This window comes from Serpula lacrymans, assembly GCF_000218685.1.
Source record: "Serpula lacrymans var. lacrymans S7.9 unplaced genomic scaffold SERLAscaffold_11, whole genome shotgun sequence".
Taxonomy (NCBI): domain Eukaryota; kingdom Fungi; phylum Basidiomycota; class Agaricomycetes; order Boletales; family Serpulaceae; genus Serpula; species Serpula lacrymans.
In genome coordinates this window covers 1,714,680-1,740,364 of record NW_006763300.1, presented here as the reverse complement: position 1 = coordinate 1,740,364, position 25,685 = coordinate 1,714,680, and the positions used below count along the sequence as shown (strand labels likewise).

Below are 25,685 nucleotides of genomic sequence, written 5' to 3'. Positions count from 1 at the left end.
GGGTTTAAGTCACAGCGTGACAGAAGATATTCTTTCCCCGCATCCGAGGGGGATGGTGCCAGTCGAGCTAGAGGGATGTGCAATTCGGACGCCCATTTGGTTTATAGCGTCAACGATATACGTGGTCTGGGATGTCGAGATTATTACCCAGGAACTTCCGTTTTTCTCGTCGTAGGGCAGGAGTGGTGCTAGGTACTACTGGCGTGCTGTCCTATTGCGTGTATACCTCAGCAGTGCTGCATTCCGACGCTAACCCTCCAGAACGTTTTCGTTTCCCAACTGTCGAGTCTAAACAGCATGTTCTGGATCGTATGAAAAGCCAGAAGCGTGTTGAGAGTTTTGACACGCGCTTTCCTGTAGATGTTGACACCAAACTACGTGAACACGAGAGGTCTAGGATTGGAGAAAAGAACTCAGGAATATCACGCTATGATATCGCACATGTATCAAGGTATGACTTTTCATTTCTATCAGACCGTGAACATGAGATGACAAACTGTTCATAGTAATCTACCGTCTGAAGATGATCATTCAGAAGTTATCGTATCTACACCTGCAAGCTCATGGGGCTTTTCGCATTATTTGACGGCCATGCTGGCTGGGAGACTAGCGCGTGGCTGAGCAAAAATCTTGTACCAGCTGTCGTAGGATCACTTGCAGACCTCTACTCGAAATATGCTGAAAGCGATGCAAAAACGAAAAAGTCATCCAAGTCTCAACAGGATGAAATCATTTCTCCTCCGCCAAATGCGGTAGACGATACAATCAAAGATACCTTCAAACGACTTGATGATGACATCGTCCACGCACCTCTTGAACGTGTTTTTGCGTCTCCCTCGAAAGATGCAGCGGTCAACTTACTCGCTCCTGCTAATGCTGGCTCTTGTGCTCTCCTCGCTTTCTACGATCCTCAGACTCGGTTGTTACGCATTGCTCTCACTGGCGACTTGCGAGCTGTTCTTGGACGTCGCAAAACAGACGATGACGGCAACATCACTTACGACGTCCATGTCCTTTCTGCCGACCAGAATGCGTATAATAAGGATGAGGAACAGCGTATGCAAGCGCAGCATCCAGGGGAAGAAATCATGAAGAATGGTCGTGTTCTGGGGTGGGGCCCATCCCGCGCTTTTGGCGACGCACGCATGAAATGGAATCTCGATATTCAAGCACGGCTCAAGAAAGAATATCTCGGTCGCACACCCTACAAGAACGTCAAAACTCCTCCTTACTTCACTGCAGAGCCAGAAATTACAACTACAGAAGTGAAACCCGGAGACTTTTTGATTCTCGCTACAGATGGATTATGGGAGAGTTTGAGCAATCCTGAAGCGGTCGGATTGGTGGGCATGTGGCTTAGTCACAATGAACGAGAACGGAAGGGTCTCGGTCGTATAGAGGGCAGTCACTCGGGTGTCTTCTTACGATCAGAGTTGCCTGTCATTCTTGGTGAAGATGATGATGGTACCTCTCGGTTTGCTCAGTGGAGTGCCAAGAAACAATTTGTCAGCGTTGACCATAACGCTGCGACGCATCTTGTTAGAAATGCTTTGGGAGGCGCAGATAAAGATCTAACTGCAGCGCTCCTCAGTATCAACTCACCTCGATCTCGGAGCTACATGTCAGTTTCATATCCTATTACCTTGAGACCACGACTTATTACTGACTTTACTCTTTCATAACTTGGTACACTTTCAGGGACGACATTACTGCAACGGTTGTCTTTTTTGACGACAAATGAACATGTTGATACAATGTGCTGCGCTGTTTTTTCCTGTTGTGTTTGCTCGATCATGGTGTTATAAAGCTTTTTTCATGTTGTTGTTGATGCCAAGAAATCCATTATACAAGAGCCATACCATCGCTGCCATGACAGGCGTCAAAAAAACCATGCGGATATATCAAGAGGACCTATCTGCTTTGATCGATGACTTGACATATTCTGCTCTTCTACGGACGATATATAAGTAAGTAGAATTTACCCCATGGGGTGCCATTCTACTTGTTGCAGTACTACTGATATCACATCTGAATACGGTTTAGTTCCTCGACGAGCTGAATAGACGGACCAAGACAGACCAAGACAGACCATCGAAACTCGAGCCTTGTGTTTGGAAGAGCGGAAGAATGGAGATTGAGTGCCGTCGGAGTCCTGAGTGAATGATCGATGCGACCCCACGGGTGTCGATTAATAGTGGTTTGATGACCGTGATTGGTGTGCGCCCAGGGAGACCCAAGCAATGGCCTACTTTCTCTTTTGTTTTAACCCTTATACTATACTGCAAGTCTGGGGAAGACCTGATTCTCTACATTGTACGACGCGTCGCTGTCGCAATTAAATTTCCGGACATGTGTCTGGTAAGGGCATCTTCAGCATCTTCGTCCAGGTTTGTCTTGAGATTTTACCTCGAGTCCCGTCGTAAATGGATCTCCGAAAATATACCGAAAGGTATTGAGATCATAAAGTATATGTCATGCCCGAATAGCGGAGAAGCGTATCAAATGACCCCAAGAACCTCATGTACGCTGTCCACGAGACACACGGACTTGACGGGATGTCAGTCATAAGTATACATAAAAATACTTTTATGTGAGGCCTCTCTTCTCGCAAACAACAAGGTCTTTTACCAGGAGCACCATGGTTGCGCTCAAGCTTTTGGGGCTTGTCCTCGCTGCCGCCAGCACCGTATACGCCGAATGGGTTGACCCAAGTGTCCTCGATGCCTGTCCGGGCTACAACGTTACGAACGTGAAGACACAAGGAGCATCCCTCACTGCTGACCTCGTCTTGGCTGGAACTGGTTGCAATGTCTTTGGGTCAGATATCTCCAAGTTGGCACTGGAAGTCACTTATGAGACAGGTACGCAGAACTTGTCTGACCAGAAAGTCGCCTTTGATGTCTCGTTAATATCTTTTCTTGCAGAGTCGCGTATCCACATGAAGATCACCGACCCGTCTACTCAGCGGTATGAGGTTCCAGAGAACGTTCTGCCCCGTCCCAACGCCACAGGCTCAGTTTCTCCAGACAAGACTGCCATCCAGTTCAACTACACCGCATCACCCTTCTCGTTCACCATTTCTCGCACCACTACCGGCGAAGTACTCTTCTCTACTGGCTCTCACCCACTCATTTTCGAACCACAGTACCTTCGCCTTAAAACTGACCTGCCAACCAATGCCAACATCTATGGCTTGGGCGAGCATACCGACCCTTTCCGCCTTCCGACTTACAACACTACGCGTACTCTGTGGTCTCGCGATGCTTATGGTGTCCCTACCGACACTAACCTTTACGGAAATCACCCAATCTACTTCGAGCATCGCACAACAGGGACGCATGGCGTGTTTTTGCTCAACTCTGATGGAATGGACATCAAGATCAATGATACAGAGGCAGGTGGTAACACGACTCTCGAGTACAATGTCATTGGAGGAGTGTTCGACCTCTACTTCCTGGCTGGAAGCGAGACGGACCCGACCGAGGTTGCAAAGCAATATGCTCAAGTCGTGGGGACACCTGCTGAAGTGCCATACTGGTCGTTTGGTCTCCACCAATGCCGTTTTGGTTACACGGGTGAGATTCGCCTCCGCGTTGTTGTTGTACCAGAGCGAAATGACTTACATGCTTCTAGATTACATTGATGTGGCGAATGTAATCTTAAACTATTCAACTGCGGAGATTCCCCTGGAAACGATGTGGACAGATATCGGTATGTTTCTTGCTATACTGTCAAAGATAAGAAGACCTCATACGATCTGACTAGACTACATGTACAAGCGTCGTATTTTCACCACTGATCCTGACTATTTCCCTGTGGAGAGAATGAGAGAAATTGTCGACTATCTGCATAGCCATGACCAGCGTTATGGTACGTTTCACAATTTACCATTTTTAACCACATTACTTATCATTCGTACTAGTCTTGATGACTGACCCTGCTGTTGCTTATCTTCCTGACGATGGTTATGGGGCATATGATCGCGGTAGCGAGATGGATATCTGGGTCAAGTCTGCAAACGGTAGCAATAGTCTTGGTCTCGTATGGCCTGGTAAGTGTCCTGCTTTGAATAGGTAAGGCATTACTGAGTCTGCTATGCGATTTAGGTGTTACTGTCTTCCCAGGTAAACCCGTTCTCGTAGCTTTCGTTTAAATCATTAACGCATGACATCTTTCAGATTGGTTCAATTCGGACACTCAAAGGTATGTTCACTAGTATTATCTGATTTCTGCCACTCAACTTCATCTTATCCAGCTACTGGTCAAAAGAATTCCAAATGTTCTATAGCCCTGAAACTGGCATTGATATCGATGGGGCCTGGATCGATATGAACGAACCTTCGAGTGTGAGTAGAAACATCATTGTGCAGAAAGTCATTTTTGAACACCTCTCAGTTTTGCGTGTATCCTTGTGAAGATCCTTTTGCACAAGCTATCACTCAAGGTCTTCCTCCAAACCGTACGGACCCTATACCAAATCCCGACACTCCCATTTTCGGCAACTCCACTTACAAAGGCTGGCGAAAGCGTGATGAAGACAGCGGCTTTAACATCGTCAATCCTCCTTACAACATTGAAAACGCTGCTGGTGCTTTAGGTAGTTTGACTGCTAACGTTACGTCCGTTGCTGCCAACGGCTTGCTCATGTACGACACTCGTGAGTGCCTGCTAGCATGGTTTCGAGAATTATAGTGAACTAAATCATCCGTTGTGTCATCTCAGATAACTTGTACGGTACTATGATGTCGATGGCAACCCGCAATGCCATGCTTGCTCGCCGTCCTGGAGAACGTACTCTTGTCATTACGCGCTCCACATTTGCGGGAGCAGGTGCTCATGTTGGTAAATGGTTGGGTGACAATATGTCGCTATGGCCTGAGTACCAGTTCTCGATCGCGGGTATGCTGGGCATGGCTACTGTATATCAAATTCCTATGGTGGGAAGTGACATATGTGGATATGGTATGTCACTCGCAATTGAATGCGTGCAATTGATACTGTCATATTGACTGGAGGTTACAGGTGATAATACTACTGAGACGCTGTGCGCAAGATGGGCTATGCTCGGCGCTTTCTATCCGTTTATGCGCAACGTCCGTTTTCTCCTGTTCTTTCCGTCAACGTACTAAAGTATTTATTTTACAGCACAACACAGATGGCACAATTAGCCAAGAATTCTATCGCTGGCCAACTGTAGCCGAGGCTGCACGAAACGTCCTCGACATCCGGTAAGTAAAATATCAAGAGTTTATCCCTTGATAAAACGCTTATATCACAGCTTTTAGCTACCGTTTCATGGATTATATGTACACCGCTTTCCACACCGCAAGCGTGGATGGCACGCCCGTTGTCAGCCCAGTGTGGTTCGCATACCCTGAAGATCCGAACACATTCTCCATCGAGCATGAGTTCTTCTACGGTTCCCACCTCCTCGTCTCACCCGTTCTCGAAGAAAACTCGACTTCGGTGACCTTCTACCTTCCAAATGACACCTTCTACGACCTCTCTACGCTGGCTCCTGTCATGGGCCAGGGTGCTAATGTCACTCTCAACAACGTCTCTTTCACTGAGATCCCGTTGCACATCCGCGGAGGTGTCGTCTTGCCCCTCAGGGCGTCAGGTGCAATGACAACTACCATTTTGAGGGATACCGATTTCGAAATCGTCGTCGCACCTTCGCCACAGGGGGCTGCGTCAGGCCAACTGTACGTTGACGACGGACTGTCCATCACGCCCGATAAAATGACCGAGGTCACCATGGCCTACAGCAATGGCAGCTTGGTGGTCAATGGTACATTCGATTACCAAATCGGTGTCGACGTTCGTGACGTTGTGTTCTTGGGCGTTGCAAACACACCGAAGAACGTGACTGTGGAATCATCTGGAAAGACGAAGGCAGTCGCACAGGATAAGTGGACGTATGAGGCAAGCACTCAAGTGCTAAATGTTACATTGGCTTTGCCATTCGAGCACGACTTCTCCGTCTCCTTTTCTTGATCGCAGATTAGATATTTTTTTACTAAATATAAAAAGGTTTTATACGATATACTATTTCTGTTTTATTTGGAAATAAATCCTGATATAAATTTATTATCATCCTATTCTCTCGGAGTCCTTGCCACGGTCTTTTACTTCGGGTTATGTGAATATAGGACAGCCAACTAGTGCACAGATTAAAAAAATGACAGGAGATATCAAAGTGATGAACCAGCCAAGCAAAGATGCTCAAGGAAAATAAGTACATCAATATTCTTATATCAAGGTCAGTAAGCGTCACTTTGGCTACAGTGATGATGTGCTTGAAACGCTAGCTCCTACTCGCCTTTAGTGTGGAAACTAGAGAAAATACCGACCACATCTTCCATATACCACAATCCGTCACTCGCGTGAGCTGCCTTATTTCCCCCCCGTGATTCAATTTCCCTCGCATCCTCACACCGAGCGATCTCAACCCAGGTAGCAGCTAAACCCATACCTGCGCTCAGATGCTGGACCGTCGAAGGATCAACGAGAACAGTGAGAACGTCGCGATGAGGATCGAACACTCCCTCATTGCTGCGCACCGACACGGCATCTACATCAGCATGCACGTCCTCGCCTTCTTTTTCCGAGGAGCTTTGAACGACAGAGCCCCGTGAAGTGGGCATGATCATAGGCTTCCCGATGTCTGGGTCTAGATCTTCCTCTTGCGCAGCTTTAATCCAGGGCTCCATCACAATACGTGCGAGCTGCCTCTTCAGCTCTCCCTCTACACCTTCCTGTGGACTGTCAATTGAGAGAGGGTGCGTGGACATAGGTGGTAATATTTCTACGATTCGCCGCGTCGAGAATTCGACGATACCTGTTGTGTGCGTAAGCGGGAAAGTCGTGGGTCCGAGGAAAGCAAGCAACGATGTTGCAGAAGGTTTAGTCCACGCCGAAGCCGCGAGTTCCTCATCAATCATCACTGTCCAGTCATGACTCGCCGATTCCTGTTCAGCATCAAATCCAGCTGTATCATGCACAGTATTAGTATTATCCAATAAGTCGGAACTATTTTCGCCCATCACGATATCATCGAGGGTGGCCGTTTCTATGTGGACATCAGAACCGATGTTATCATCCGCGATCTGCCTTGCAACGCCTTCGACGAACAGGGCATCGGATGGGATGATCTCGACTGCTGTACTTTTAAGATCTTCAGCGAATTTTTTGACGCCTTCGTCTTCTTGATCGAGGGCGATCTTCTCAGTCGACTCGTCAGTGATCCCATCTTCGTCCTCTGGCAGAGACTCTGCGGCACTTGCTTGAAAGGTCAAGCCACCCATTTTCCCCCAACACCCCACGCAGGCCTCGCTGATTTTATCGGGAAGTAACTTGGCAATTTTGGATGTGAGAGGCAGTTCCTTCTCTGCAAGTTTCGTAATGTTTATCGCACGCTTCAGATTATCCTCGTGTTCTTTTGATTCACTGAAAGTTCCATTGCGCAACATAAAACGGAGGAAGAAGTGGAGAAGAGTAGGTGCTATGGATAAATTGCGGTCAGTCCTAAGAAATTATATCAGAAGATAATACATCGGCAAGCAGATAAAACGAACGAACCATATTAACCCTTTTTCCCTCAAGTAAAACGATAAGAATATTTTCGTAGACGTCTCCATATCATCGATAAATTGTCGTAGCAAGCCAAGTCGGAGGTCACTGGTTTCATCTTGAGGCTCCAGCTCTTTACCGGGATGCGGGATTTCCTCTAGGATATCTTGAATGATTGCTGGGTTAAGATGTTTTGCTTGAGGCCCAGTTTCTTCTTCTTCATCCGATAGTTCGCCTCCCCCAAGACCTTTGCTTCCACTTTTGGGTTTACGATATATAGGTAAAGTGGCGAGAAGACCGACGTGTAAACGGAACTAAAGATCAAGAATCAGGATATATAGACTATAGACAGACTAATGGACGTACATGGTCCCATATCGCCCTGACACCTCCTGCAAGGGGTGGCCAAGTTCGACCGATCCTGAAATCATCCGCAGCCTGATGGACCCGATCGACAAGACTCATGGAACTAACACGCCATCGATAACAAATAATTAGTAACAGGACCCTTTTCAAAGAAAGCCGAAGTGCGATACCTTTTGAAAGGATAGCTCGTCGTCCTTGATTCTTCGCCCTCCTCCCACTCCTCCCACCATGGTACAAGTCTGCCGCTTGCATCCGTGCCCTGCCCAGCATTACGCCTTCTTTTCTTGTCCTTCCTTTTCTTTATAACTTCCTCTTCAGTATCTATCTTTACCGTTGGGATATCACAACTGTCCACCTCGACTCCCGAGTCTGGTGCACTTTGTTTATAACCAGATGGAACAAAGGCTTCAAAGGGCGTGATGGTGACGCCGTCGGGTACAGGTGGGAAGGGAGGGAATCTCATGGACATTTCTAGGGCTTATGTCGTGGTGGGAGGGTAACCTTAATGAGCCACTCGGGGTAGTGGTCCAACAGCAACAGTAGTTCTGGCAAGAAACTGTTTTATACCATTCATTTCTTATTGAATTATCGAATGTTTTGAAGTCAGCGAACGTAGTCTGAGCCTCTTACGTACTCATGTGGGTCATACGACCATTGACGTTAAGTACAGGAGCGCAATACGGCCAAGGTTTGACTCGGAAAGCGCTGTAACCAGAAACCGCCATGCACCGCATCCCAGTCTCAGCCATAAAAGCCCCTTGAATCTTAGGTAGTGGGTCTATTTCTTTACTTCATTGCTCAACCGCGCCATACGCTGCATGACAGGACTTTCCAGTTCACCGAGAATATCTATCTGTCTATACGTCCCTAACTACTAATCTCGACAAACGTCTATCACCGCAAATGGCTCTCAAGCTCTCACTAAAGAAAAACACCCTCCTGAACACCACCTTCCTAACGAGTGATGGCACCCCCTTGTACACAGTTAAGACGTCGTCGAAGCAGAATGATTCAAAGGAAAAGCAGTTGACAACGATAATCACGCGAAAGGGTGACAGTGGTAAGGACGTGCAAGTTGGCACGATCGAATGGCCAACGATTGGTAGAGGAGGAAGTCATCCGACCGTGGTAGTTGGAACCCGGGTATTAGAGCTATGCAAGACCGGTGTTTACACTTCGTGCGTCATGTGCTTCTTGGTACAATACGCCGAAAACGAAAACTGATAGCTTGTATCCAGTTCAGAGGTTTTCCAAGCGAAGGATGAACAGTATTATGAATGGCAAATTCGAAAGTGTCGTCCACAAGTAAGTGATCTATATGGGATATACAGTCATAAAGTTGATCATGATCAGCTCGTGCATCAAGGTTCTGGATCTCAAGCACCCATAGCGACTTTTGTCGATAGTACTTCACGTCCCTCCCTTTTCTCAGCAAAGGTGCACTCCGCCTCACTTTTCGTCCCTCCAGAAGGCTTATCCCTCCTGGACGAAATCATCGTGACTTTCGTTTACTTCGAGAATAAATGGCGAGAGAAGGAACGCGCGAAAGCGAACGCATCATCACATTCATCAAAGATCGGAGCGATGGGTATAGCGAGTGGAATATTTTAAATCTACGTGCTTTGATTTGAGTCTTTGGAGTCATTTCATTCCATAGTATTATGACAACGAGAAATAAATTATACAGAAACTTGCAACTACTACAAATAATAAATAATCCATCAGACAGACGCTAACCTCGCTGGCTTGTCGTCATCAAAACTGCAAAAGCAATCCAATGACAGACCAAACCAAACATCCTCGAAACTCTCTCACAAGGAAAGAGCCATGTTCTCTGTCGAACGAGGCAGCGCTTCTATCATCCACTGGATTTGAAGGATGCGGCATGTGTAAACATGCGAGACTCGAGTTAGTTTCTATAAAATAGATCCTAGCTGAGTATGTTCTAAGGAATCGACAATGTCGGATGCCAGCTTTATATACCTTATTCAGAGGCTGGTCCGTGCGTGGGAATTATCATTGTCGCATCGCTTCCTAATTAGTATGTGTACTGACGCGTGATCTGAACGCGTTCCAGTGACGCGAAGATTTTGACTCTGGTCCTAGCCACCACAGTGCATTGGATGACCACGCTTATCCATAACGTAGATTTCTCCAGTCAAGATGGCAGTAGGAAGAGGGTATGGTTCTATGTTGTAAATTCGCCGGTTGGCAGTAACCCTTGGTTTCAGAACTCGTCAGCCGTTTACAGAAGACGACGACTACCTGCTAGTGCGATACTTAGCTCGGTACAACCCCTCAAAATCTGGACGCAGTGGAAACCAAGTGTATAAACAATTGGCCAATGAGGTGTGTGACTCTATTCTGATGAGTTTTTTCGCTACTAGTAGGTGTACTGATCAAGGGCCATGTCTCACTTACTTCAAGGTTAGCGACAGATGGGAGGGATCCGATCGGCATACGTGGCTCTCATGGAGGAATCGATATGTCCATGATATGGACTATTTTGACCATCGCATTTTGAAATATTTGAAAAAGAACGGTATGCAGATACCAAGTCGCGCAAGCGAAACGAAGACTATCTATCGCAACTCTGCTAAGAAGAGCAGAAGACATCTAATGAGTGATGACGATGACGATAGCGTCGATGAAGGCGATGATGTAAGGAAAAGGAAGAGGGCGGACAATCAGAGAGATGACAGCGACGTAGAAATAGTAATGGTAAGGGGTCCCAAGAAAAGAAGGGTTGACATCAACGCCATGGATGATAGGATATTGGAAAGGCGTAATATGAAAGGAAAGACTGTTGTGAGGACAGATAATGCGAACGGAGGAGCAGAAGCCGGACCATCTCGCCTACCAAAAACCCCTGCTGGCGCCACCAAATCCGTCAATACGAAATCTGCTAGCAGTTCTGATCGCGACACGTACGTCGAATTCATACTTCTATTGATATATATTCAATATTCAACAAACACGCTCATGTTCCGACTACTAGAATTGAAAAGGCAGTCCAAACAAGCCCTAGCATACAGTCTCGTCGATCAAGCACTCGCCCTTCGCCTCGCACAACGGTACCTAATGATCACTCACCTAGTCCATCACGTCGTGAAAAGAGTCCAGAACTGCAGAGAACCCATACATCGGTTCCAGTGCATTCGAATCCTAGCCCAGACAGAACTCCACTCCAAGGGCCTCACACACCCTCTGGATCGAATTTATCAGCTCAAAAGCCTCCATCACTAAGTCCTGATATAAATCATTCGCCTTTATTCACCCAAGCTCCTTCACCTACCCTCGCACCTCAGGTAGACGATGTAGGTATACATCTTGATGCACAACCACCAGATGAACCTGCCGCCATCTCAGATGAGGAGAACGATGTCCAACTTCTATTAGCAGAGCCCACCAGCGTCTCGGTATTATCGCAACCAAAGTTTTCTCCCCCGGGACCTGAGCCTAAGAATAAGCCCAAGCGTAAACGCCACATTTCTAGAGATGGGCGCATGTCAGATGGCTTTAGGTCACTCTCGCCCACCCCAGCCACGCTGACACGCATTCCTGTCGCACGGACCCTCACAAAGCTCATCGATAGCCCTTTTGGGAAATCATTAACGGATAGGAGAGGCCGCCGGCGCTCGAGTGGTGTGATGAGTGGTGCGAGCGGCACAGATTCTGACAACGAAGATCATGAAAGCCGTCAAGTTTCGAGAGAGAGGGACGCGGTGGAAATTTCCTCTTCGTGGCCGCCTGTGAGGGGTACGCAACGAAAAACATCGATAGGCGACACTCGACGCAGTAATGCCGTGGCCACGACTTCGAATATACGAAATCAGGAAAGGGGCACTCCTACTCCTCGGTCTCGAGGCTTGCCTTCTTCCGCTCATTCCACTTCATCCCACCATTCCTTCGACAGTGATCATCATCCATTCAGTCAGCCAAGCCAGGACCTTCCCCTTCAATCTGCGCAAATTGAGGAGCGCACCAGGGAACATCACCATCCGTTCAGTCAAATCAGACCGGAGCGAGTGGATGCCCAAGCGTCGTCTCGCTCCGTCTCACCCTCGCTATTTCTTCAAGCGCGTCAAGAAACGCGTCGACGTATCCAGCAATTTATTGATGAAGCCGAAGGCCGAGAAACAAGCAAAGATGCTAGCATGTCAAACCTTCATATGGAACTCTTTGGGGAGACAGTTGCTTCAATTAAACATGAAGATATGCACGAAACCTCAATCCGTTCACCACCTGAGTCTCACGTACCACGCACCGATAAGAAAGCCCCCGTTATCGAACCATTCCGTATTCCTGTACAATCTACGATCGTGCGGCACAATTCGGACTCGAAAAAAGGGCGTAATGGACCATTTCCAGCTGCTGATATATTCGGCAGGCGACAAACATTCGGAGGATATACTACGAGCACGCCTATCCCTGCAATTGACCTCGCCGCTCAAGCGAACCGATCGCTTCGATCCAACCGTGTTCGCCAGTCTCTACCTGCTCAAATCGCTTCCACATCATATATTGATTTTACATCCTTCACCTCCGTACCTCCCAGCGTAAGTAACGAGAGTATTATTTCGGCAACTACCTTGGGCGATGCAGAGCGAGAGCAGATGACAGCCTATGGGTTCGACATGATGATCAAGCGCATAGCGAAAGCCCACGGTTTTGATGAAAATGTTGTTCGGTTGACATTTGACCGAATCGGCAGCTTGGAAAAGACGGATGTGGCAATGAAGTATGTGAAAGAGCATGCTGCTGATGCTGCTGAGGATATAGTCCCGAGACTAGCTGAGGAGGTGGAGCGATCGAAGATATTAGGCGGATCGGACATCATGGAGCCTTTGTCTCGCCGACTACGACGCAGGAGTGGACCCTCGCCTTTGAAAACAAGCTTTGTGTTTTCTCCAGCCGATGCTGACGAGGAGTCAGAATATTCTCCCCCTGAGACTTCTCGTGCTGCTCGTTACAAGCGGATGTCTCTCGCACGGCAAAGCTTTAGAGACCAAGCGGATGAAAATGAATTCAGTGCGAACGACCCAGATGAATCATCGGAAGAGGAGGAACCCAAGGCTTTGATTTCGGAGAGCGAGGATGACGCTGAAACCAGTAGTGCATTGGTCGAAGCAATGACATCCGCTGAGCGCGTTTGGGGAGAGGACGAGGATAGAGTATTGGTCTCAGGGGATAAGGCAGCGTTAGCTGCGCTTACCCGAAGGATGGGGAAGTCATCAATTCGCAGTCGAGCTATACAGCTGCTTAATTCCTGGAAGCGATGATTTTCTGTCATTTTTTTCACTTTCATTCGGTGTATCGAGCATTTACAACCCCGCATTCTCACTTCAGTTGTTTCTTCCTTTTACTGGAGCTTTGAGGCGTATACTATCGAGTTTATTAGAACAATCCATGTATAATACTGTTCATTTTCAATGAACTATGTCGATTCATCATTGACCGTATCGTGGTATATCTAAGAAACCAAATAAAGTATTCGTTTCTCATCAGCTCTGTACGCGTAGGGCTAGAGAAGGTAACCTAATTTGGAAAGTACAAAAAAAAATACAAGGAGCTCCCACGCACGGACCAGCCTCTGAATTGGTATATAAAGCTGGCATCCGACATTGTCGATTCCTTAGAACATACTCAGCTAGGATCTATTTTATAGAAACTAACTCGAGTCTCGCATGTTTACACATGCCGCATCCTTCAAATCCAGTGGATGATAGAAGCGCTGCCTCGTTCGACAGAGAACATGGCTCTCTCCTTGTGAGAGAGTTTCGAGGATGTTTGGTTTGGTCTGTCATTGGATTGCTTTTGCAGTTTTGATGATGACAAGCCAGCGAGGTTGGCGTCTGTCTGATGGATCACTTATTTCCAGTGAAAATTGGTTTGAGTGAGTGGTGGTGGCCGATCCGATGAAGTAAAATAGCCTAGATAGACCATGACAAATGATACGATTTTTTAGATTATATGTAGAAAATTTGAGGAAATTTAAATCACAATGGTTTACAGCAATTCACAAATTGATAGATGAGAGTCCTACTGTCATATAAGGCAGACCTGGACCTGTCTTTACCTGGTGTTGGTAGGAACAAACTCAGCAGCAGTTGAGTAGCACTTGTTATACAGTCAATATTACATATATATCAATTTGAAAGTATGTACTCAAGTACATAAGAAATTGCACGACACTTTGATGCTGGTTATGATAACCTGCTGTGAGTTTTGTTTCCACATCTTTTCCATATATCTTCCTTTTACACATGATAGAATTCGAAGAAAGTGAAAGCAAGAGTGAAGAGAAAGTGCAACATTTGTGTGGCACAAAGAAAAGCCACAAGGTAGCCATGTGCTCAAATTATTAGATAAGACCACTAAAGAACTAAATGTTGAACAGACATCCACCAAAAATGTTTAAGACAATTGTGAAACAGAAACCTGGGAACCTACGGGGCCAGAAAAAATTGTCCCACCTGTCTCTTTACTAGGTTGTTGAAAATGAATCTGGTGATGTGTGGATGGTAAGTTGACTCTGAATGTCAGCCAGTATTGCACTGATCTGACTTTTACCATCATGCTCCATATTGCTGGCCAAGGAAACAGACAGCACATTCCTTGTTCTCAGAAGGAACTTATGGGTACAATGACATTGTCAATGGATGCAGGTAGAATTGCTAAAATCATGCATCAGAAAACATACCATAAATCACATTATAACACTTTGGAAGGAAACAGGTGAAGTGGAGCAAACATTAGCCTTACAAGGCCAACCTTGTCAGCTTACTACTACCAACACTCAAGTAAGGTCTTACAGTAATCTAATTATAACCAACTCAAGCATGCTGATGACTTATGAAGTTTCTTCAGAGTTTGATAAAGTGTGGGTCTGACATGTACTTGTCTGAGCTACAAGAAGCCCTCCTTCTTACTCACGGTATCAGGGTTACAATGGCTATAATTGTCAGGCAATGGATACAAAGCTATATAACAACAACAAATGCCAGACCAAGTTCCTGAGGGAAGACAGTGGAGCTGAGTATTGTTGCTGAAGAGTATTGGTATAAGCGCAAATGCAAACTAATATTGAACTAGAGAATAAATACGGAATACATCAAGTATCTACTCTTTATATAGTAAACAGTGATAGTCAGACCAAAGGAAGAAAAGAATGGGAAAGTGGTCTGACCATAAAACTAATCAATAGGAAAAAGAGAAGAAGTGGTACAATCTATTGTAATTACTAAGTGTGTGGGAAGACTCTTGGTAAGGGATGTACAATTGGTTGGATTAATAACCCCATGGGAAGGTACTTGTAAGGAATCAATTTTTCTCATCGCATTCCCATCATGTTGTGGTTATCTGACTCCTTCCCCGTCACTCCTCTCGCCCTCGGACTAGAGATCACAGCCGGTATTCTATTACTTTTATCTTTCTTCTTCTTCTTTTCCCTTCATACTCCTATTCTATTGTACTTACAACAAAGGAGAGCTGTCATAGATCCTTGAGAAGATATCTGAATGACATAGCAATGATCCTACGCTATGTCAGGGAATACTTCGGAGGAATATTAATCAGCCTTGAGAAGATATCCGAATGACATAGCAATGATCCTACGCTATGTCAGGGAATACTTCGGAGGAATATTAATCAGCGGTCTAAGATGTGACTCAGCACCTAGTCATGGGCTTACTGACATAGCCGAATCGTACATCACTTACCAAGACTCTCTCTCACACCATTAGTAATTACGATAGATCGGACCACTTTTCCTCTCTTTTCTTATTGGTTAGTTATTTGGTCAGACCACTTTCTTACTCTTTCCTTTTCTCGGTCTGACCCTCGCGGTTCACTATATAAGGGGTATATACTCGATGTATTATTCCTTAGTTCAATATTAGTTTGGATTCGCGCCTACATCAATACTCTTCATTTGACAATACCCTGATCCACCGCCTTCAAAGGGACTTGGCCAGGCATTTGTTTGTGTTATATAGCTTCCCTGTTAGTTGCCTGACACTCACTAGCATTGCAAAGTCCTTGATAAACCTTTGGTAGAAGTTGCCTAGACCCAGGCATGCTCTAACCCCTTTGACACAAGTTGGCTCTGGCCATTCCAGAATGGTTTTGACCTTCTCAGGGTCTATCCTGATTCCATTGTGGCTAACAATCATACCAAGGAAATTGACTACTTTTACTTTAAAGTTACATTTATTGGGTTTTACAAATCGGTCCCAGTCTTGTAAGTATCAAAGGACTTCTTGCACAATCTTGTCATGCTCAGCCTTATCATCCAACTTTGTAAATATAAGGAGATCATCAATGTAAATAACAACACAGGTTTCCATATCAGCAAAGATTTTATTCATCAAGCTTTGGAATGTTGCAGGCAAATTTGTAAGTCCAAAAAACATGACGAGGGGCTTAAAGGATCCTCGGTGGCATGTGAATGCTGCCTTCCAAGTATCTTCTTCTTTGATGCATACATTATTGTAGCCCCATCTGAGATCCATCTTTGTCAATAATTTGGCGCTAGTCAATTTGTCTACTAGCTGCCCAATCAATGATAGCGGATAGGCATTTTTAACTGTGTGTTCATTTAAATAACAATAGTCAATTACCATGCACTTTTTACCATCCTTTTTAGGTATAAAGAATACAAGTGCCGTTTGGGGACTCTTAAAAAGTTTAATGTACCTTTTCCTGAGTTGCCCATCTATGAAGCTTAAAACCTCCTCTCTTTCTGTGGCAGAGAGGGTGATCATATGTCCCTTTTTTGGTTTGAATGTATCCTTCAATTCCACCCATGGTCCCAAAGCTTAGCCTCTGGGAAGCGCTTAGATTTATGTTTTGAGAAGATTCATCAGGACAAACACTTTGGCTATATAGCAGATGCAATACTATGTATGCTATTATAGCTCTCATAGTACTATATAGCAGAGGCATTACTATAGATGCTACTATAGCTCTTATAGTACTATAGCATCAGAAAAAACACTTTGGCAATATAGCAGAGGCAATACTATTTATACTATTATAGCTCTAATAGTACTATAAGTTTGAGCACACATAGCACCAGTATAATATTATATAGCTAGCCAAGGCATTATAATGGCTCTTATAGCTATAATAACCTATATAGTTGTTAAGACCATAGTACATATTTATAGCAATGCTTTATCCAAGTATAAGTTGTGACAATGTGTAAAAAAAATGACAAGTCCATGGAAGGTCAATATATTACACATGTATAGTATATTTTGTAAGCCTTTATGGTGTAAGGGATAAATGTGTGGTATGTGGCTGTAGATTGATTGGTCAGCAAAAAAGCGGACCAACAGGTTGAGAGTTCAAACCTTGTGTGCGTGTGATTATTTTTTAAATCAGCCACAAGCTCTCTCATAGCTCATATAGTCAGCCATATGCTATAAGTGCTATAAGAGGCTATAGCCAACTATAAGAGTACTATAAGAGCACATTGTTCCTGAATAGATGTTGGGGTTTCTATTGCAGCTATGATCACTATGACAACTATATTTGCAACTATAGTACTACTAGAGTCTATATAGCCAAAGTGTTTTTCCTGATGCTTTTCCAGAAGTCATGATACTCTGGAGGTACCAGCCTCTTTATCTCCTCATCAGGTTTCACCTCATTGTCATCATTGTCAACTTTCTCCAAAGATCTGAGTTTGGCATAAACGTGACCAGCGTTAATCCTCTCTTCAGACTCAGATTGACGTACATGACTTGGTTTACCTAAGTTGTTGCACTCTTGAGGACAACATGACAATTTCACCGCCCCTGATTGCCAGTCTATCTCAGGATTGTGCTTAAATAACCAGGTCCAGCCCAATATTGAATTAATCTTTCCCAGTTAAATAGCTTCTGCTGTGATGCATTCCCTGTGTCCTTGGTACTTGACCACAAATGTTACGATCACACATTTTCGGACCTTTAAATTTCATTCTCCTCTTTAACCTTTTCTATTTTAGATACAACTCTCTCACGCAGTGGAACTGGTCACACGGGCTGGGCCCCATGACATCATCAGCCACTGCCTCTATCAACTGTACAGTACATATGTACAAATAGCCCTGTAGTAGTATATATACCCCAATAGATCCAGGAAACTCCTCAGCGAGTCTTCCTGTTGTTTACCCACAACAAACTTGTTCCTCCCACTGAGCTTGCTAGCCTCAGGGACTGCGGTATACAAACCCAGTCACCCATTATCCTTCACTTAGAGTTCGGCGTGTGCACCAGAGTATACAAACTTTGGGTATTGTTACAACAAAGGAACATTTGTGTGTTATGCATCCACCAGTATTAAGTGTACCATCAACATTGTAAACGGGAATAGATACATCTAACTTTTGGAGTTGGAGTCCAGCCTTCTCCACCCAGACCTGATCTATAAATATTCTGTTAGCGTCTGAATCAAGCAGTGCACTGATTGGGTGTATAGTTTCTTGGGCAAGGTTTTCAACCACAACATTTAAATGGATTTCTTTTTGAAATGTTCGGTGTCTAACCAAACTAGATCACCGACTTGGTAATCTGGGGCTTTTGAGCGTCTACGCTCTGCTTTTTCTACCATCTGCTCAGCAGATTTAAACAACACTTTGCGTGTTTCCTCTAAGACAGACTTCATGTCTTTTGCCATTGTTCCCGCAGCCTCGTTCTTGCTTTTACCAGGTTCTACACCCATTCTTGGTAGGTACGACCTCGTGACCTCGAATGGTGCCTTTCCCGTAGCCGACAACTGTTTTATATTATACGAGAACTGGGCTATCTTTAGCCACTTGGCCCAGTCCATCTGTCTGTCATTGATAAATATCCGGAGATACTGCTTCAATTCCTGATTGAGCCTCTCCGTTTGTCCGTCTGTCTGCGGATGGAATGCCATAGATAATTTAGGCTTGATGCCCAGCATCCTACATAGTTCTCTTGTAAATTCGCTAGCAAATTGTGGTCCTCTATCGGAGATTACCGTCTCAGGTAACCCGTGGATAGACCATACAAAATCTTTAAATAGATCTGCTGTACCTGCGGCTGTGATAGTTTTATTTGTGGGAATGAATACAACTTCCTTTGAGAAGCGATCCACCACCACCATTACTGAATCGTACCCGTTTGACTCAGGTAGATCCGTCGTGAAATCAACCGATATGTCCTGCCAGGGTCCCGCTGGAATCGGGTTAGGAATAAGTTTACCGGCCGGCGGTTGATGCGAGTTCTTTGCCATAGCACAGCGAAGACAACACTTTATGTAACAATACCCAAAGTTTGTATACTCTGCTGCACACGCCGAACTCTAAGAAGGATAATGTCTGAGTTGGTAGACTCAGCCTGAGACTAGCAAGCTCAGTGGGAGGAACAAGTTTGTTGTGGGTAAACAACAGGAAGACTCGCTGAGGAGTTTCCATCTATTGCAAGGGTTTATATAGTAAAATACATGTGGTACTGTACAGTTAATGTAAGTATTAGTAATATTCTATGATGTTCCATCATATTCTATATGATGTCATTGTCTATATTTAATAAGTAGTGATGTTATGTCACGTGACCTGTCATGTGGCTGATGATGTGAGTGATCACATGTCCTGTCACGTGATTTAGAGTTCGAAAGAAAAAGTAAACATAGGTTCTGAAAATGTGATCGTAACACTTTACGTACTCTTGTATGTCTTTGACCATGCCAGGCCACATATAGTTTCTAGAGATCAACTCCATGGTTCGTTGCCAACCAGGGTGCCCAGCCACTGGTGTGTCATGATGTCTATCTATGACCATGATCTTTGCAGATTCAGGTACATAGATCTTGTCTTTATAGTGGAAGAGCCCGTCCTCCCATAAATAAGTTTCAATGCCCTCAAGGCGGCTCTTTTCTTCTGATGAGATGTCTTTCCTGAAGACTTCTAAAAGATCACTATCTTGTCCGATTCTAATGTTGGCTAACCTGGATTGCTCTATCAGGATTACGCCTTTGTTATCATCTTCTATTCCTAGTGCATGATCTTCTCTTCTAGATAAAGCATCTGCTTTTCCCATCGAAGCTCCGGGCTTGTGAATTAATTTATAGTTGAATCTAGACAGATATACCGCGTAGCGGGCTTGTCTTCAATTCAGATCTTTGGCTGTCATAAAATACTCCAGATTTTTATGATCAGTCCAAATCTCGAATTGGTGTCTAGCACCTTCTAAGTAATGCCGCCAGTGCTCTAAAGCTCTAATGATGGCTAGCATCTCTTTGTCATAGATCTGATAGTTGCGCTTTGTAGGCGACAAACTATGTGATAAATACGCGCAAGGCCTCCAAAGATCATCTTGACATTTAATAGATAAGACTGCCCCTGTTGCAAAGTCTGATGCATCGATTTCTAACCGGAATTCTTTATCTAGCTCTGGGAAGGCTAGAATGGGGGCTGTCGTAAATGCCTTTTTAAGCTTGTCAAAAGCTTCTTGTTCTTTGTTGGTCCATTGCCAAGCATAGTCCTTTTTAGTGAGATCGTTCAACGGTCTCGCAAGTTTTGCAAAGTCCTCGATAAATCTTCGGTAAAAGTTGCCTAGACCTAGGAATGCTCTAACCCCTTTTACACGAGTTGGTTCCGGCCATTCCAGAATAGCTTTCACCTTCTCGGGGTCCATTCCAATGCCATTTTGGCCAATAATCATACCAAGAAAATCGACTTCTTTTACTTTAAAATTGCATTTCACTGCACTCCTGAGGACAACGTGACAGTTTTACTACCCCGGTTTTCCAGTCTATCTCAGGGTTGTGTTTAAATAGCCAGGTCCAGCCTAATATAAAATTGATATTTCCTAGTTGAGTAGCTTCTGCAGTGATGCGTTCTCGGTGTCCTTGGTATTTGACCACAAAGGAACACTTGTGTGTTATGCATCCACCAGCATTTAGCGTGCCATCAACGTTGTAGACAGGAATAGATGCTTCTAATTTTTGGAGTGGGAGTCCAGCTTTCTCCGCCCAGACCTGATCTATAAATATTCTGTTTGCGCCTGAATCAAGCAGTGCGCTGGTTGGGTGTATAGTCCCTCAGGCAAGGTCTTCAACCGCAACATCTAAACGGATCTCTTTTTGAAATATATACGTGCGCATCAACACACACCTTGGGGTTTCTGTTGGAAGTGGCTCTAGAGAAATACTGTTATCAAAAGATACATGTTTTTGTGTTTTAATCTTTTCTACATTTTTCTTTGTTTTGTTACCAGAATCAAGCACCCTTGTTTTTATCTCGCCGGGGCCACGCTCAGATTGAGACACTGGTGCAGCGGTTACATCGGTATCATAAATTATACTATCGCAATCATCTGAGTCATCTGTTATACAACCCTCGAGGGGTGAGAAGTGATTATAAAAAGAAAGATTGGGAGCCACCCCATGTACTTTATTGTGCGTGCCACATCCCGTACCAGGAGCCACCTTGTTGTGGTTTACTTCATTGTACCGTGGAGCTAAGGAACCCAAGTTTCCTAAGCTCTGAACTCTTTTCCCTGAGCCTTCATCTCAGCCGCCTGCTGGTCATAGAAGAAAGCCCGTATCTCGTCGTATGAACGACCAGTCAATGAGTTGAGCCGATCGTCTGGTTTTTCTGTTTCTAATTGGCGCGCCTGGCACCTTTGATTGTTGTTGTTTTGAGCGGCCTGCACTCCGTTTCTGCAGTCTCGGGACATGTGCCCCTCTTTGCCACAGCTGTAGCACGAGCCCTTAAATCTGCGCATCTGTCCCCCTTGGACCGCGCCAATCTCCATTGGTGCTCCTCTGCCTGGCTGTAGCCCATAAGGCCTAAACCCGTTAGAATTGTTTTTGTTTTTGTTTGATAACCCAGGGCGCCTCTGGGGTTGGTTGTTGTTGTTGGTGGACCCGCCACCAAATTGCATCTGATAGAGCTCTTGGGCTCTCCCAATATCTCTAACTGCCTCTGCTGCGTTTACCAGCTCTTCTTCTCGTCGCCCTTGCAGGTAGAGTTGCTGAGTGATTGCTGGTTTTACGTTTCGCTCTAACAATTCTACTGTGTGTTCGTTCCCGAGCCCCCCTTGGATAGAGAGAGCCAGGAAACGGGTAACAAAATTGTCCGTCCTCATGTTTCCTTGTGTGAAGGAATGGATCTGCTGGCGCGCCCAGTCGCGTTCTGCCTGAGGCTTGAAGTATTTTTCGATCTCTACTTTGAGATCTTCCCATGCTGGCCAGTTGCCCGACTGGTAGCACTCTTGTAATCTAACTTGGGCGTATCGACCCGCCACAGGTCCCTTGAGTCTCAACAACACTGCCGTTGTGAGCTTGAAATTGTCTTCAAAGGCTTTGATGTTCGCCTTTATCCAGATTTGTAGTTTGATCCACCATTCGGCGAATCTTGCTTTGTCTCCATCGAAACTGCCGGGGTCAGCGACAATCTCGACTTTCTTGTTGAATCTCTGTTCAACTGGCGTGGGGTTGTTTTGCAACTCGCCGAGTTGAACCGTGAGATCTATGATCTGCTGCCTCATCCTGTGAAGGAGGGCATTTAGATCGGTCTGCTCTTGCGTCGACATGACGACTTGTTTGGTGTGTAAAGTAAAAAAAAGATAACTGGGGGTCCCCGCTTACCATCTGCGGATCAACCTCGTCCCAGCTGGATATCAGATCTCAATCTCCGACTACCCACACGTATAGTAGTAAAAGTGTATATAAAAAGTAACAGTAATAAACCCTGGTCCAAACGGTTGTCAGGGGGTGGTCCGCTTGTTAAGCTGTCAACCCTTCTCCAACTGGCGGAGGCAAGTGCCCGGCCCGGTCAGAGGAACACGAAAAAGAAGTTTTTCTAACTAAACTAACAGCCAGAGGTTCCACACCTTCTGCTGCAACTACGTACACCCCTTAACACTGGGGGCCGTGTGCAATGTTTCAATTCAATTCCTATTTCCCTTGAGTAGGAGCTCGCCTTTCTCTGCGGGAACAGCCTTTAGTCTTTTACGGTCTGGCACTAGGCCCAACAACTCGTGTATGACAAAAAAGGTTTTCGGACACCACCTCTTAACGCTGAGGGCCGCGTATACAGAAATTCCACTTAAGCCTGTGGTCCGGCTTTGCACCGTGTGCAGGAGAGTGATAAGAGCGAGTCTTAGTGTAACAATACCCAGAAGTTTGTATACTCTGGTGCACACGCCGAACTCTGAAGGATGATGAAGGGTCTGAGTGGGTATACTCAGCCTAAGCTAGCAAGCTTAGTAGGAGGAACAAGTGTGTTGTGGGTAAACAACAGGAAGACTCGCTGAGGAGTCTTCGTCTTTATTGCTAGGTATATATATTACAATACATGTGGTACTGTACAGTTAATGTAAATATTTGTAATGTTCCATAATGTTCCATCGTATTCTATATGATGTCATTGTCTATATTAATAAGTAGTGATGTCATGTCATGTGACCTGTCATGTGACTGATGATGTAAGCGATCTTGTGTCCTGTCACATGATTGGTCTCGTGACTTCACCATGTGCCAACTTATGTAATATCTCCATATAGTAAGTCACGTGACATAGAGTTTGAAAATAAAAAGTAAACATAGGTTCTGAAAATGTGATCGTAACACCTTGCCCAAGATACCAGGCTTTCTGACAGCCTGTTGAAGGAGACTGTGGCGTCCATTGTGGAAAAACTTGTCAATTTTTTGGGTACCAAAAGCCCTGGACCTGGTGGATATATTATGCATGGTTGGTGTCAGGAGTATTCCCCATATTTTACACAGAATACAGGAAAAGGTAGGAGGACAAAATAGCGTCATTCTTTAACAAGGCGAGTGATTTATCTGCAGAGTGACTCTTACCTGTTAGCTTAATGTGGGTTAGGTTGTCAACGATGACTTGCAGTCAGTTTTGATGGATTCTTCAATCAGGAAGTCACATCAATATCAATGGGTGTCATCTGCAGAAAGGTTGGTGTGTGATAGACGCAAACCAGACCTAATGCTTGTTGATGATGTTGTGGATGGGGGTTATATCTGGCATCACCTATTTTCTACGTGCGAGGTCAAATACGCAGACTCTCCTCACCTTGTCAACCTTGCCATAGGACAGTTGGCAGATACAGCATTGTTTGTCCTTCGTGAGCAAAGTTTCCAAGAGATATTGTGTTGGACTATCCCTCTGTGGGCCAATGCTAAGGATATTGTTATTCACCAGAGGAGGAAATGCTACCAGTTCACCATTCATATCCAGAGCTACTCATCAGAACCATGATCTTCCTACGTTACTCAAAAACTGGATGGCTAGGCTATGACCATGCTATGTATTATGACAATGAGGGTGTGCCAGTGTTTCATGTTCAGCAAGGCGCAGCCACTCTACTCTGTAAAGTTGTTGCAATCCTCTTCAAGCCGACGGGCCTGTTAGGAAGAGCCACAAGGGTTATGGTGGCGGAGGTCTCTGGTGATGGGCCTCGTGCACTTGAAGATCCTGATCATGTCATCATCAAGGATTGTTGGTTTACCACTGGTACACCTTCCAACAGCAACATTCACGACAAGCTAGAAGATCTTGCAAGGGATCCATTCTTTGTAGGCTACAATCCAAACAACTCCACGCCTATCTTTCATTTTCCTGACAATCATACATCTCAGCCTCTTGCATCTTTTAACGACATCATATTAGCTGGACACCCAGACGTGGATGCCTTATATGATAGGGCAAACACTGGTTGGGATGACATACACTTCTTGTCTGGAATTCCAATACGAGACCATTGTCTTTCACCATCCTTGACCCTTGTGCCATCTATTGCACATCCTCAGACGCTTATTCAGGACACGACCAAAGTCATCATGAGTGCTACTGGAGTTTCAGAGTTGGCAGAGTTGGCAGCCTTGGAGGACCATACACATCATTGCATGGCCATGAAAACAGTTGGGGTAGAACTTGTGTGGTTTTCCTGTGTACGTGAAATGCTGGATGGGATCATTGGTGTTTTACTTGGTAAACCAAGGATTATTTACGTTCATCTCATCTCTTGCTAATATCTGGCTGGCTATGCAGGCCTTCAGAATGGTCACATGAGACGTGGTTTCATTCATTGTGATGTTAGCAATGGCAATTCATGGCTTCGAGTCAAGGCTGCTTTGCCCCATTTTGCTGTCCCAGATTGGCCTGTTGACATTAGTAATAACTGGTATCCACAGCGTCCTGGTGTCTTGGGAGATTGGGCAATGGCTGAAAACGTTCAAGATGGAGACACAGTTAGGACCACAAGATATCTTACAGTGAGTAAACAAAACCAATTATATTAGAATCTTTACTGATATGTCCTGAATGTAGGGGATTTATCCTTACCAAGCTATAGGGAGGATTTTACAGCCTGAAGTACCACACAATTACATCCATAACTTAGAGTCTGTTTTCTGGATGCTATGGTTGATCATGATTAACTGCAAAGGTCCCTACTGTCAGCAAATTGACTGGGTTGAGAAAGAGAAGGAAACTGCTGCAGCAGAGGTTGACAAAGCACCTGCATCATTAAAGCACTCAGTATCTCAGAAGCAGAAAGAGAAGGGAACTGCATTCTCAAAGCGCTCAGCATCTCAGAAGCAGAAAGGGAAGGGAACTGCATTCTCAAAGTGCTCAGCATCTTAGAAGCAGAAAGGGAAGGAAACTGCGTTCTCAAAGCTCTCAGCATCTCATCAGCCTCCAAAGTCATCATCTCATCAGCATCACAGTACCTCTGATTACCAAGAGGATCTCCCCAGCAATGGTACTA

The 25,685-nt window shown here is 45.1% G+C and overlaps 8 protein-coding genes across 8 annotated transcripts; 5 read left to right on the top strand and 3 right to left on the bottom strand.

Moving 5' to 3' along the window:
- Window positions 1-39: 39 nt before the first annotated feature.
- SERLADRAFT_417344 (uncharacterized protein) lies at window positions 40-2,063 on the top strand (the record flags this gene model as incomplete). The annotated part of the gene is made up of 4 exons (XM_007321719.1): window positions 40-451; window positions 507-1,621; window positions 1,836-1,967; window positions 2,012-2,063. The coding sequence occupies 3 exons, from the start codon at window positions 564-566 to the stop codon at window positions 2,061-2,063; spliced, it is 1,242 nt and encodes a 413-aa protein (XP_007321781.1).
- Window positions 2,064-2,592: 529 nt separating this feature from the next.
- On the top strand, window positions 2,593-7,527 carry SERLADRAFT_451973 (glycoside hydrolase family 31 protein; the record flags this gene model as incomplete). The annotated part of the gene is made up of 14 exons (XM_007321718.1): window positions 2,593-2,861; window positions 2,925-3,575; window positions 3,634-3,711; window positions 3,766-3,870; window positions 3,923-4,051; window positions 4,107-4,124; window positions 4,179-4,203; window positions 4,256-4,346; window positions 4,396-4,657; window positions 4,723-4,962; window positions 5,023-5,093; window positions 5,146-5,228; window positions 5,286-6,261; window positions 6,285-7,527. 13 exons carry the CDS (start codon window positions 2,639-2,641, stop codon window positions 5,995-5,997), a joined length of 2,688 nt encoding a protein of 895 aa, XP_007321780.1.
- SERLADRAFT_441223 (uncharacterized protein) lies at window positions 6,315-8,407 on the bottom strand (the record flags this gene model as incomplete). The annotated part of the gene is made up of 4 exons (XM_007321717.1): window positions 6,315-7,527; window positions 7,582-7,886; window positions 7,939-8,041; window positions 8,109-8,407. The coding sequence occupies 4 exons, from the start codon at window positions 8,405-8,407 to the stop codon at window positions 6,315-6,317; spliced, it is 1,920 nt and encodes a 639-aa protein (XP_007321779.1).
- Window positions 8,408-8,635: 228 nt separating this feature from the next.
- On the top strand, window positions 8,636-9,667 carry SERLADRAFT_397608 (uncharacterized protein; the record flags this gene model as incomplete). Its single annotated transcript, XM_007321716.1, has 3 exons — window positions 8,636-9,116; window positions 9,177-9,243; window positions 9,292-9,667. The coding sequence occupies 3 exons, from the start codon at window positions 8,842-8,844 to the stop codon at window positions 9,547-9,549; spliced, it is 600 nt and encodes a 199-aa protein (XP_007321778.1).
- Window positions 9,668-12,570: 2,903 nt separating this feature from the next.
- Window positions 12,571-13,388, top strand: SERLADRAFT_475079 (uncharacterized protein; the record flags this gene model as incomplete). The annotated part of the gene is made up of 1 exon (XM_007321715.1): window positions 12,571-13,388. One exon carries the CDS (start codon window positions 12,576-12,578, stop codon window positions 13,218-13,220), a length of 645 nt encoding a protein of 214 aa, XP_007321777.1.
- A 5,071-nt stretch (window positions 13,389-18,459) lies between these two features.
- Window positions 18,460-18,783, bottom strand: SERLADRAFT_339376 (uncharacterized protein; the record flags this gene model as incomplete). Its single annotated transcript, XM_007321714.1, has 1 exon — window positions 18,460-18,783. A coding segment is annotated over one exon (324 nt), but the record flags the coding sequence as incomplete, so codon positions are not given.
- A 2,648-nt stretch (window positions 18,784-21,431) lies between these two features.
- On the bottom strand, window positions 21,432-22,490 carry SERLADRAFT_441219 (uncharacterized protein; the record flags this gene model as incomplete). The annotated part of the gene is made up of 1 exon (XM_007321713.1): window positions 21,432-22,490. The coding sequence occupies one exon, from the start codon at window positions 22,488-22,490 to the stop codon at window positions 21,432-21,434; it is 1,059 nt and encodes a 352-aa protein (XP_007321775.1).
- Window positions 22,491-24,171: 1,681 nt separating this feature from the next.
- Window positions 24,172-25,561, top strand: SERLADRAFT_441218 (uncharacterized protein; the record flags this gene model as incomplete). Its single annotated transcript, XM_007321712.1, has 3 exons — window positions 24,172-24,907; window positions 24,968-25,191; window positions 25,247-25,561. 3 exons carry the CDS (start codon window positions 24,172-24,174, stop codon window positions 25,559-25,561), a joined length of 1,275 nt encoding a protein of 424 aa, XP_007321774.1.
- Window positions 25,562-25,685: the final 124 nt, after the last annotated feature.